This window comes from Macaca fascicularis, chromosome 9 (assembly GCF_037993035.2).
Source record: "Macaca fascicularis isolate 582-1 chromosome 9, T2T-MFA8v1.1".
NCBI lineage: Eukaryota > Metazoa > Chordata > Mammalia > Primates > Cercopithecidae > Macaca > Macaca fascicularis.
This window is the reverse complement of record NC_088383.1, coordinates 104,855,454-104,868,515: the sequence shown is the minus strand read 5'-3', so window position 1 is coordinate 104,868,515 and position 13,062 is coordinate 104,855,454. Positions and strand designations below refer to the sequence as shown.

Genomic DNA, 13,062 nt, shown 5'->3' with positions numbered 1-13,062 from the left:
CCCTTAACTTTGACCAGGCAACTTCACTTCTATGGGTCTATCCTATAGAAGTTTTCATAGATGTGCTCAAATATATAGGTACAAGGATATTCACTGCTTCATTATTAATCATAAAGAAATGACCTAAGTGCCATTGAATGGGAGTGATTAAATATGTTAAATATATTGAAATAAACCTATATTATGGACATATATATATAATAGTGATACATATAAAGTTCCAAGATAGAGTATTAATTTCAGAAAACCAGCTGGGCATGGTGGTGCACACCTGTAGTCTCACCTACTTGGGAGGCTGAGGTGGGAGGATTGCTTGAGCCCAGGAGTTTGAGTCCAGCCTGGGCAACATAACAAGATGCTGTATCTAAAAAAAACCAAGTTGCCAAATAATACATATGGTAAGATCCAATTTATGTTAAAAACAATCATGGCATACATACATATAGAAATACAGGGAGAAGAGAACTTTAAGGATGTACTTAAAGAGCTAAAGGATGTCCAAACTATGAGGTGTGGAATGAATTAGGGCTTTCACATCTTGACACTTCTACAATTAATCTTTTCCAGTGTGAATGTATTCCTGTATTATTTGTACAATTTTTTAAAGCTAGAGGGAAAAAGAGCAGAAGTCTGCATAGCTGAGCATCCTTTCTACTCTCTCATACTATCAGCAACATCCCTCTTTGTTCTTTAAGTGGAATTCATACTCATATAAAGGAGCATATTTCAGTTTAAGAATTTTTTGGATGCCAATGACTCTTCCACTACTCTGAATTGGTTTGAAAACACTGGGAACAGGCAAAGCTGTACATTTCACACCCAGTGTCTAAATTATCCATGTGTAAGAAATTAATCTTTTGGTGGGAGGCCGACGGACACGCTCTGCACCACGTGGCCTTTTCTTCTCTTCCCCACTGCTCTTTTCCACCTTAGAAGAGAAGATTATGCACACTTCCAACCACATTTCTCTTTTTACAATTTACTGGGAGGTAGAGAAAATATTTATATTCATATAAGAGAATAAATTGAAAACAAGTAAAAATCTGCTAAGAAATTACATTTGGCTCCTAATACAATAATAATACTGAAACATATTGCAAATAATAACCCCAAAAGTTTTTATTTTATGCACAGAGCCATGCATATACATGAAAAATAAACCTAGAGTCCATATATACTTTAATAGATGGTACTCTAATAAACTACAATTGATATTGTTAGATAAGACTTTAAAGATTCTATAATATTATTGGAAAAAATTCTGTAAAGCAGAAATCTGTAGATCAAATCACTTTTTAAATGACCTGCATTTTAATCCGAGTTGTTTCCTTCATTCATTCAAAAAATGGCCATATTTTACTAAAAGTTAGAATATCCAATATTGATTTTAGGAAATATTCTGATATTGCTAATGCATGGTGTTCATCTATTAAGTTCTCCCACACAGTTGCTCCATCAAATCAAATAGATTAACTCCTGGCTGGGCATGGTGTCTCAGACCTGTAATCCCAACATTTAAGGAGTCCGAGGCAGGCAAATCACTTGAGCCCAGGAGTTCAAGAGCAGCCTGGGCAACATGGCAAAAGCCTGTCTCTATGAAAGAGAAAAAAACTTTAGCCAGGTGTGGTGGTGCACACCTGTAGTTCCAGCTACTCAGGAGTCTGAAGTGGGAGGACAGCTTGAGCCTGGGAGGTTGAGGCTGCAGTGAACCATGATTGAGCCACTGCAGTGCAGCCTGAATGAGACCTTATCTCAAAAAAAAAAAAAAAAAAAGGATTAAGTCCTGTGGGTTTTAAACTTGTATTTTAAAAAGCAGATATTGGCCGAGTGTGGTGGCTCATACCTGTAATCTCAGCAATTTGGGAGGCCAAGGCAGGCAGATCACCTGAGGTCAGAAGTTCGAGACCAGCCTGGCCAACATGGCAAAACCCCATCTCTACTAAAAACACAAAAATTAGCCACGCATGTGGTGGGCACCTGTAGTCCCAGCTACTCGGGAGGCTGAGGCAAGAGAATCGCTTGAACTCGGGAGGCAGAGGTTGCAGGGAGCCAAGATCACACCACCGCACTCTAGCCTGGGTGACAGAGCAAGACTCCGTCTCAAAAATAAAAATAAAAAAGCAGATATTTATGAAGGTTCATAACAGATATTTATGAAGGTTCATAATTAGTGCATGTCCAGTTTATTGAAATGGCTTTGTGGCTCCATCGGGATTGAATGTTTCATTAAATATCTTATGAGTATTTGATTTCAAATGTATTCATTAGTTGAATGAGACATACTATCAAAATACCTTTCCCAAGAGAACACTAGTCAACAAAATGCTCATATATCAGAAACCTAGCAGAGAGTTTAAATGAGGCATAAGTTTGTAAAAGTAATCAGTGGGTACTCCTTCTATTTCTCTTCAGACTTCATATAACCCTCATGATGTCATGAGATGACTACTTGGATTAATCAGCTTCGGACAAAGACTCTTCAGATTTGTTACGAGATTCAAGATTTCTAATATTTTAATTAAAATACTTTATTACAAGACTTAAAAAAGCCACATGGCTCTTTTCAGTAACAATCATTTCAAATACTCTTCTTGAGCTATAGGACCAAGAATACCATTGATTAGTAAACCATTTGTGGTAAATAAATATGCCATTGGATATATTTAAAGCTTTCTCCCCAGTCAGTCAATTCCTACAGTTTCTTTTCAGAGAAACTGAAATTGAACCACTGTTCTACTTAAATATTTAGAAAATGTTCTGATAATTTGCTCTGGACAAGGAATTTTTTCTCTTTCAATATTAAATGTTTAGCTTTATAATGAAAGCCATTCTCACCTTCTCATAAAGCAGCTGAGATACATTCTGTTGCTGCCTGTCCTGAAAACATTCACATAGTTGGAGAAGCCTAGCACATAATACTTGTTCTTGATTGAAGAGATGATGATGGCTGAATTGCAAACCCACAATGTTGAGGTCTAATTGGTATATTTCCCTTGGACCTTCCATTTTGTTCATAAATGAACTTCCCAGGTCATATTTTATTGCCTTATAAAGAAAAATAAGTGCACGATGTTAATTTGATTCAGTTTCTTTTGAAATTATAAGAAACTTTTCCTTATAAAAGTAACATTTCAATTGAAGGAAAATCAAGAGATATAGAAAAACAAAAAACAATAATTTGATTCTTTTTCCTTAAATTGATTATGACTCTTAATTTCATCAAATATATTTATATTACAGCATTTTAATCATCTTGCTATTAACTATTGTCATCTATCTCACCATTGTGTGCTGGTGGAGTGGAAGTTGGACTTTCAAGTTATAAAACCAAAAATAATTTCCTATGGAAACACTATGACAAATGGTGTATAAAACCGTGGGCCAGAGTTAAAAGAGAATTACTTATTAAAACATTGTTTATAAATGCATACACTGGTGATCCTCTGGGAAATTATCTTCAGGAGACTGGGCCCTCTAAGCAATTCCTATAAGAAAAGCACCTGTTTTTGTACATGAGATTGTCTCCATTTGGATACCAGATTGTCCTTAAATTTCTGAAGTCCATAGGCCTTAGATCATATGGAATATGATTCATCTGTTTCAGTCCATCTTTTTTTTGAGACGAGTCTCACTCTGTCACCAGGCTGGAATGCAGTGTGCAGTGGTGCGATCTCGGCTCACTGCAACCTCCACCTCCTGGGTTCCAGTGATTCTCCTGCCTCAGCCTCCCAAGTAGCTGGGACTACAGGCGCATGCCACCACACCCAGCTAATGTTTGTGTTTTTAGTAGAGATGGTGTTTCACCACGTTGGCCAGGATGGTCTTGATCTCCTGACCTCGTGATCCACCCGCCTTGGCCTCCCAAAGTGCTGGGATTACAAGTGTGAGCCACCACACCTGACCACCCTTTTTTTTTTTTTTTTTTTGTACAAGCAAGTTTATTAAGAAAGTAAAGGAATAGGCTGAGTGTGGTGGCTGACACTTGTGTAATCCCAGCACTTTGGGAGGCTGAGGCAGGTGGATCACCTGAGGTCAGGAGTTCAAGACCAGCCCGGCCAACACGGCAAAACCCTGTCTCTACTAAAACTACAAAAATTAGCCGGACGTGGTGGTGGGTGCCTGTAATCCCAGCTACTCGGGAGGCTGAGGCAGGAGAATCGCTAGAACCTGGGAGGTGGAGGTTGCAGTGAGCCAAGATCGCACCATTGTACTCTAGCCTGGGCGACAGCGCGAGGCTCTGTCCCAAAAAAAAAAAAAAAAATATATATATATAAAAAATATATATATATAAAATATATATATAAAATATATATTTAAAATATATAAAATATATATACATAAAATATATATATAATATAAAATATATAAAAATATATAATATATATATAAAAAATATATATAATATATATATATTTAGTCCACTATTTTGAATTTATATACATGTTTGAATATGCATGTGCTGAATATCATTGGTTTTCAGTAATGCAATTTACAAGGGTTGGTGAGTTACTTAGCATATGCAGCTTGATTCATCAATGCCTAGCCACTCCTGATAAAAGCCATGAATGCATCAACCCAAATAGGAGCACACTGAGCCCACTCTCTGGATAAGTCTGGTGTAATATGGTGTAATATGCTCTTCAGTCTGTGCTATTGCTATTACACCTAATGTTGTCTCACCCCTAACCTGGTGTGGCAGACCCAATGCTCCTCAAGGACTGAAAGCCATCTGTACGGTGCCCAAATCTCTGCCTCCTTACTTTTTCCTGAGTTAGAAACCTTTGCTTCTTCCTTACTGGGTTTCAGGGAGGCAGACAAACAGCAATAAAGCTTGTTTATGGTTGGTAAGTCTCTTCTCTATGTAAGAGCCAACCCATAAAAGGGGAAACCTGCTCTTGATTTCACCTGAGAGATTTAGGCAATAGGTAATAAGTTGGTAAATTGGCCATTAAACAGGAAAGAAAACACCAAGGAAAAATCATTTTCAGTTTAAAACAACTAAATTGTAAATGAACTTCTGAAAATTAAAGTTCCTAAGCTAGAGAATCCTGTCTTGTTAAGCAGATCCAGCACTGGTTGAATAACTGTGTTGCTCAGTTGCTTTGGGTTTCTAATGGAGTGACACAAGCCTCTGCCCTTGGTCCTGGCCTCTTCAGCACCTGCTGACTACAGTACTAAGAAGCTACAGGAGGGTAAATGAGGTGGTGGAATATCTAGCAACAGCCAAAGAAGGTAATTTAGACTGGAGAGCAAAAACTAAAGGTGGAAGTGACTGTAGGCTTCAAACATTTGAGGAGCTGTCACATAGATGAAGTACTTTATGTGTTCCCTATGGCCAAACAAGGTCAAATAAGTAGAAGTGACCTGGAGACAGACTTTAACAACAGAAAACAAAGAACAATTAGAATTGTCTGCTGGGTGCGGTGGCTCACGCCTGTAATCCTAGCACTTAGGGAGGCTGGACGGGCAGATCTTCTGAGGTCAAGAGTTCGAGACCAGCCTGGCCAACATGGCGAAACCCCATCTCTACTAAAAGTACAGAAATTAGCCAGGTGTGGTGGTGCACACCTGTAATCCCAGCTACTCAGGAGGCTGAGGCAGGAGAATCACTCGAACCTGGGAGGTCGAGGTTGCAGTGAGCTGAGACTATGCCATTGCACTCCAGCCTGGGCAAAAAGAGTGAAACTCCGTCAAAAAAAAAAAAGTCCAACATTAGAATGAATTCTTTTGGGAGGTAGCAAACTCCCTGACACATTGGTTAAAAGCAGCCCTTGACTAAGTGGGTTAAGTAGGCTTCTAGAACTAGGTAAGTGTGTTATACCAAAAGCATAAAGCTTTAAGCAGCAATGAATCAAAGGCTACATAAAAGTACAAAAACATCCAAGCTGGTTGACATACATAAAATCTACATAAATATATAAAAAGAGTGCTAGAAATGGGAGCAGAGGGAAGGTCATCGTCAAATAGTCAGATGAAACTAATCAGCAAATAGCAGGCAAATAGGGTACCTGGGATAGTAGAGGTACAACAAGCTGTTAAAGTACCTGGCAGAGGCAGCAGCAAAGACAGGACTCTGATATGCATACAACTGTTATATCTACCTTGGTTGCCCTTATATTTATTCTGGAGAGAGACCGTAGATCAGCTTTTCCTTCAAGGCTGGCTGGGCAACACGAAAAATGTGAAGAAGATAGAAGAGAAAGGCAGGTAGAGGCATTTGTCTGACACAAAATCTAGAACATGATCTGTTAAGGATGCTACTGTCTTTGTCAATTTGTTCTGCTATAACAGAGTACCTGAGACTAGGTAAATTATAAAGAACAGAAATGTATCTCTCAGTTCTGGAGGCTGGGAAGTCCAAGAGTAAGACACTGCATCTCATGTCCAGTGTGGACCTTTTAGCTGTGTCCGCTGGAAGGGAAGAATGCTGTGTCCTCACCTGGCAGATGGTGGAAGGGCAAAAGCCCCTTTATAAGGGCACCTAATCCCATTGACAATGGTGGAGGTGCCTTAGTTGGCCTAATCACCTCTTATAGGTCTTACCCCTTAATGCTATCACACTGAAAAAATCTGAATTTTAGAGGAGACACATTCAAATCCCAGCAGCTGCAAGAATGAATTTTAAAACTCAATTTAGACAGTTAGTGAGATGGCCTTTACATTTTTTCCAAATTATAGCAGTCCATGAAATATTGTAATTGTGCTTGGATGAAGCTAGAACAGATGCACTAAAAGAAAGTTACTTGTTCAGCCCAGTGGTTTCCAACTTGGGATTCTAGATTATTACAAAGGTTAACCTGAATGGTGGTTAATATTTCTCCAATAATTGTAAATTATGCATTTACTTTTTATGATGCATTTGTTCATTTATTTATTCATTCAACAAATTGTTATTGTTTCAAAGGCCTCTCTCCTAAAAGCAATGATCCCAGATAATTACACCAAAATATCTCTGCTATATCCAGAGCAAAATTTAGATAAAATGCATTGTCACTATTAAGTCTAGAAATTATGCCACATAATATCAAATAATAAGACAAATAGCAGGGCTTTTCCCTCCTCTTTTATTCTTTTATGTTTTTATATTTTCATGGTGATAGATTCTTTTATAGTAAACCAACTGGGAAAATACATGAAGACATTGTAATGTTTGGTATGGTGGTGCCATTTATAAAATCTTGACAACTGTGTTCCACTATGAATTAGGATGGGGCAGAGATATTGCTAGTCTCTCATGGTATGATAAGCACCTTGTAGGAAATAACATTTTCTAAGATTACGCCAGTGAACTTCTGCCAGTCTTTATCTTCTAAATTATATTAGGACCCTAAAAGCATAGAGCACTGAGGTGATGAGTTCTATTACAAATAACACAAGCATTCATTCAATGCTAGGCCTTTGGGTAGGTGTTAGCAATAAATTATAAAACAAGCTGACAATAAAACAAAACAAAAACCCTGCCCTGCTTGCAGTCAAGCAGAGAAAATGCTAGGTAAACAGAAAATATAGAGACAGACTGAGCCTTACCAAAACTGTAATTCAGTCTTTAAATCAGTTAAGTCCCTAGTTGGATGAAGATGATCATCCTCACTCAACACGCTTAACAAAGCAAAGGATGGAACATTTCTGGTGGAAGACAACATCATCTAGGGCTTCTATAATTTTTCATATATAATAATGTAGAATACAATTTTTAAAATCACCTGTCATAATAACAGGCAAGACTAAATGAACAAAACCAAGAGCAAAAACAGATCATAAAAAGATTCATAATGATCCAAATATTGGAGTTACCAGATATGAACTTTAAAGTAGCTATTATTACTGTATTAAAAATAGAAGCGAAAACCCATGAAAAGACTAAATACATCTCAAGAAAATTAGAATATTTACAGAAGAATTAAATGTCGAATGAACACTTTCAAGCAAAAAATGTATTGAAAATATGTAAAATTAAGAAGTCAGCAGATGGGCTGGTCTGAAAATATGGTGGCAGTACAGTTTTAGATCTTCCCAAATTCCTATATTAAAAGAGGCAGAGCAACTAGACAGCAAAACCAACAATCCACAGACAAGATTTATAACAGAAGTAGTTCTCAAGAAATGCCTCATGAAACCCAAAACACAAGTCAGTGAAGACAAATCATCAGTATTCAGAAGGTCTGAATAGCATTGGCGATTGTGTGGGAGACAGCAGAGAGAAGCAATGGAACATCTGATAGACCTGACAAGAGTCTGAAAGAGCCAACAGAAATGCACCAGAAAGTACAAGAGGCCAACTTAAAAACAGCGGCTAAAACTGGAACAGGTTTTGTCCACTCCAATTGTGGATGGTTGGGTTAAGCACTGAAGGAGCTGCAGGAGTCTAGCTCCCAGGAATTTTCAGAATGAGGCTTCACACTGAATAGAAACTACTGGGAGTGAAATCGAAACTAAGAAGTAGGGGACCACAGGAATTAAGGAAAGAGGAGGTTCAGAAAAAATCTGGGGAAGGGAATAGAGCCAAGACATTACAGAAATCCAGCCACAATATATTTTAACACGACACAAAAACAACAGGTCTGTGAAAATAGAAAAGTTATTTGAACTGAGACTTTTTATAAAAGCTTAGGAAAAATAATTTTATATAAAAATAAGCGGAAGAAAGCGATCAACATTAAATCCATCAAAGTTTCTATAAGAAAAAAGAATAAAGAGCAAAATAACAGCCTACAGGCAATCAAAGCACACCAGAAGGGTATCCAAAACCAGATATAAATAGAAATGTGGTTTTCACAGTGAGCTGAATTTATATGGAAGTTATATGACATTTAAAACATAAATCAGAATTAAACTCAGAAATTAGGTGAAAGAAAATGGCAAAAAAATTTAAAATTTAGAAATTAAGCCTATACTAGAAAGAACACAAGGGCAAATAAACACCACCAAATCTTTTTCTTAAGGTGAAGAAGGGGACATTTTAAATATATGAAAGAAGTAAAGAAAGGGAAATAAATCATTGGGTGGATTTAACTATAGATAAAATATGGCAGAAAACTATGTAAGTGAATGGTAAGACACGTCAATAGAATATATGCAAACTAAAATTCAGAGAGAAAAAATAATTTTTTAAAAAGTAAAAGTAGAAGACAAATTACAGAAAATATAAAATCTGAATGGTCCTATTTTTTGTGGTAAAAATTACAAAGCATGAGATCTCCCCTCAACAAATGTTTAAGTTTACAGTACTATTAACTATAAGCACAATGTTGTGCCATAGATCCCTAGGGCTTTTTCATCTTGCATGACTGAAACTCTATACCCTTTGAACAGCAACTCCCTATTTCTCTCTCGCCCAATCCCCTGGCAACTACCATTCTACCTTCTGCTTGTATGAAGCTGAACTACTTTGGATACCTCATGTAAGCAGAATCATGCAGAATTTGTTCTTCTGTGATTATTTCATTTAGTATAACATCTTCAAGTTTCATCCATGTTTTAGCATATGACAAGATTTATTATTTATGGCTACATACACCACGTTTTCTTTATTGAACTGTCAATGAACAGCTAGGTTGTTTCCACCTCTTGGCTATTGTGAATAACGCTGCAATGAACATAGGAATGCAAATATCACTTCAAAATCTTAAATTCAATTTTTCTGGATAAATACCCAGAAGTGAGATTGCTGGATCATATTACAGTTCTATTTTAAATTTGCAGAGGAATTCCATACTATTTTCCATAGTGGTTGCACCATTTTACATTCCCACAAATAGTGTACAAGGGTTCTAATTTCTCTACATTGTTGCCAACACTTGTTATTTTCAGGGGATTTTAAAAAAATAATGACCATCCTAACAGGTGAGAGGGTATCTTCTTGTGGTTTTGACTTGCATTTCTCTGACAATTAGTGATGTTAGGCATGTTTTATATGTCTGTTGGCCATTTGTATGCATTTTTGGTTTTTTTGGAGAAATGTCTATTCAAGTCTTTTACCAATTTTTTAATTGGGTTGTTTTCCTGTTACTGAGTTCAATAAGTTCCTTATGTATTTTGGATTTCAACCTCTTATCAGATGTATGGTCTGCAAATATTTTCTCCCATTCCATAGGTTGCCTTCTGTCTCTGGTGATTGTTTCCTTTATTGCAACAGATGCATTTTAGTTTGTTGTAGTCTCACTTCTCTATTTTTGTTTTGTTGCCTGTGCTTTTAGTGTCATATCCAGGAAATCACTGCCAAGAACGATGTTATAAAGGCTTTCCTTCATGTTTTCATCTAGGAGTTTTATAGTTTCGGGTCTTGTTTTTAAGTCTTTACTCAATCTTGAGTTGATGTTTGTGTATGATGTAAGATAAGGGTCTGATTTCATTCTTTTGCATGTGGTTATCCAGTCTTCCCAGCACCATTTGTTGAAGAGACTATCCTTTCTCCATTGTGTAGTCATGGCATCCTCTTGAAGATCATTTGCCTGCATATACATGAGTTAATTTCTGGGCTCTTCATTCTGTTCCATTGGTCCATATGTCTGTCTTTATGCCAGTACCATCCTGTTTTGATTAATGTAGTTTTGTAATACATTTTGAAGTCAGGAATGCAGGGGCCTTTGAAAACAGTATGCTGAGAATAGATAGGGCTCAAGGACAGTATCTCCAATTGAACTTTTAATGAACTCCCCGTAGGCACCAAGAAGGCGGGCAGATAAGGAAGAGCATAGAAACAAGGAACTGAGTAGAGGGTTACATCTGGGAAAGAAAGTTTGTTTTGCATTGCATTCTTTCTGCTGACGTGGGGTTTATGGGGTATAAATAAAGTGAGGTGGAGGCTCTGAGCGCGGCCGCTATGTTCTCTGTGTGTCTTTGTCTTTTGTGTGTTCTTTCATTCTCCACCACCCCCGGCACGGACCCCAACAGGAATATAAAGCTTCTACTTTGAAGGTCCTTTGAGATTCCTTATTAATTATTGGATTTTTTTCCATTTCTGTAAAAAAATGTCATTGAGAGTTTGAAATGGATTGCTCTAAGTCTGCAGATCACTTTGGGTAATATGGATATTTTTAACAATATTAAGTCTTCTAACCCATGAACATGGGATGTCTTTCCATTGACTAGTCCTTTATTTTTAAAGACATAGATGGTCAGCTAACTAATGTCAAAGATGACAATGAATTATAATGAGAAAAGATTTATTGATTTTTTTTCCGTAAGTGGTATTAAGTCAATTGGATATCCATGTGGATAAAATGAAATATGACCCCCTACCTAATGCTATACACAGAAAGTACTTTCCAGATGGGTGGTAACCCTAAATGAGAAAGGTCCAACAATAAACTCTTTCGAATAAAAACAGAAAAATACTTTTGGCACCTGGAGTAAGCACAGTTTCTTAAACAGCATATAAAAGGTGCTAACCCTAAAGAAAAAGAAAATGGTAAATTACACTACATTAAAATTAAGAATATCCCATCAAAAAGCACAGGTAAGAGAGTGATATGGTTTGGATCTGTGTCTCCACCCAAATCTCATGTTGAGCTGTAATCCCCAATGTTGGTGATGGGGCTTGGTGCAAAGTGATTGGATCATGGGGGTGGGTCCTTCATGAATGGTTTAACACCATCCCCTTGGGGTTGTTCTAGTGGTAGCGTTCTCATGAGATCTAGTCATTTAAAAGTGTGTGGCACCTCCCCTCTTCTCTCCCTTCTTCCTATTCTGGCCTTGTGAAGTGCCAGCTCCCTCTTTGTCCTCCACCATGATTGCAAGTTTCCTGAGGCCTCCCAGAAGTTTATTGAGGCCTCCCCAGAAGCCAAGCAGATGCCAGCATCACGCTTCCTGTACAAACTGTAGAATCATGAGCCAATTACACCTCTTTTATTTATAAATTACCCAGTCTCAGGTATTTCTTTACAGCAGTGTGAGAATGGACTAAAATAGACAGTCAGAAGATTAGCCATAGAGTAGATTATATGAGGGCTCATATCCAGAAATCAACACATCAATAAGAAAAAGCAGACAATCCAATAAGAAAAAAATGGTTAAAAGTCTTAACCAAGCTTTCATAAAAGAGGCCGTCCTAATAGCCAACGGACATGAAAAGGTGTTCAGTTTCATTAGTCATTAGGGAAATGCAGATTAAAACTTCAATGAAATACATCTTATGTACACCAGAATGGCTGTGATTTAAAAGACAGATATACCAAATGTTGACAGGAATACAAAGCAGCTGAAACTCTCACACACTTCTTAGTTTGTGTATAGTTTGGTACAACCACTTCAGAAAACCATTTGGCACTATATAGTAAAACTAAACATATACAAAACTATAACCCAGCATTTCTACTCTGAGATATTTACCCAACAGAAAATGCATATGCATACAGTTATCAGAAGAGGTACAAATTTTCATGGTAGTGTTATTAGTAATAGCCAAAAACTGGATGTAACTTATATCCATCAATAAAAGAATGGTTAATAAATAAATAAATGTATTTTTCATACTATGGAGTTCTATACAGCAACAGAAATGAACAAGCTATTGCTGTACACAACAATATAGAGTACCTATTCTATTATTTCATTTATATAAAACAGGTAAAACTAACAGACAAGAGTAATGTATAGTGGTAGAAGTTACAATAGTGGTTACCTTGAGTATCATTCATTTATTCATTATTTTTGTAAAATTAGCATCATACATAATTTTGCATTCTGCTTTTTTCACTTCAGATTTTATTTTGGATATTTCCCCATATCATTGAATATTCCTTGAAACTATAATTTTAAGGGCTATTTAACATTTCATCATGATTTAGATATTATATTAGTAGACTTAGTATCTTTAAAGGATAAATCATCACCACAAAACCACCAGATATAATTGATTTTACAAGAATTTTAACCATAATTACAAATAAATTGTTGTTGGTTACCTTCCTGTATATGGTCTTAAGTAACGGATTTAAAGGTTCCTTCCTTACGTTTAGTCTGAAATTCCATGACTGTTTAATAGGTGTAGGTAATGACATTATTTCTCCACTCTCTCCAAACCAACATTTTCCCTATCAAAAATATTTAAGTATAGTAATT

At 36.7% G+C, this 13,062-nt stretch overlaps 1 protein-coding gene across 1 annotated transcript in view; it reads right to left on the bottom strand.

Moving 5' to 3' along the window:
- CC2D2B (coiled-coil and C2 domain containing 2B) overlaps positions 1-13,062 on the bottom strand; it is a 120,637-nt gene that overhangs the window by 82,458 nt on the left and 25,117 nt on the right. The window contains 2 exon segments of the mRNA XM_065520131.2: positions 2,836-3,045; positions 12,906-13,034. Coding sequence (XP_065376203.1) covers positions 2,836-3,045; positions 12,906-13,034 — 339 coding nt within the window.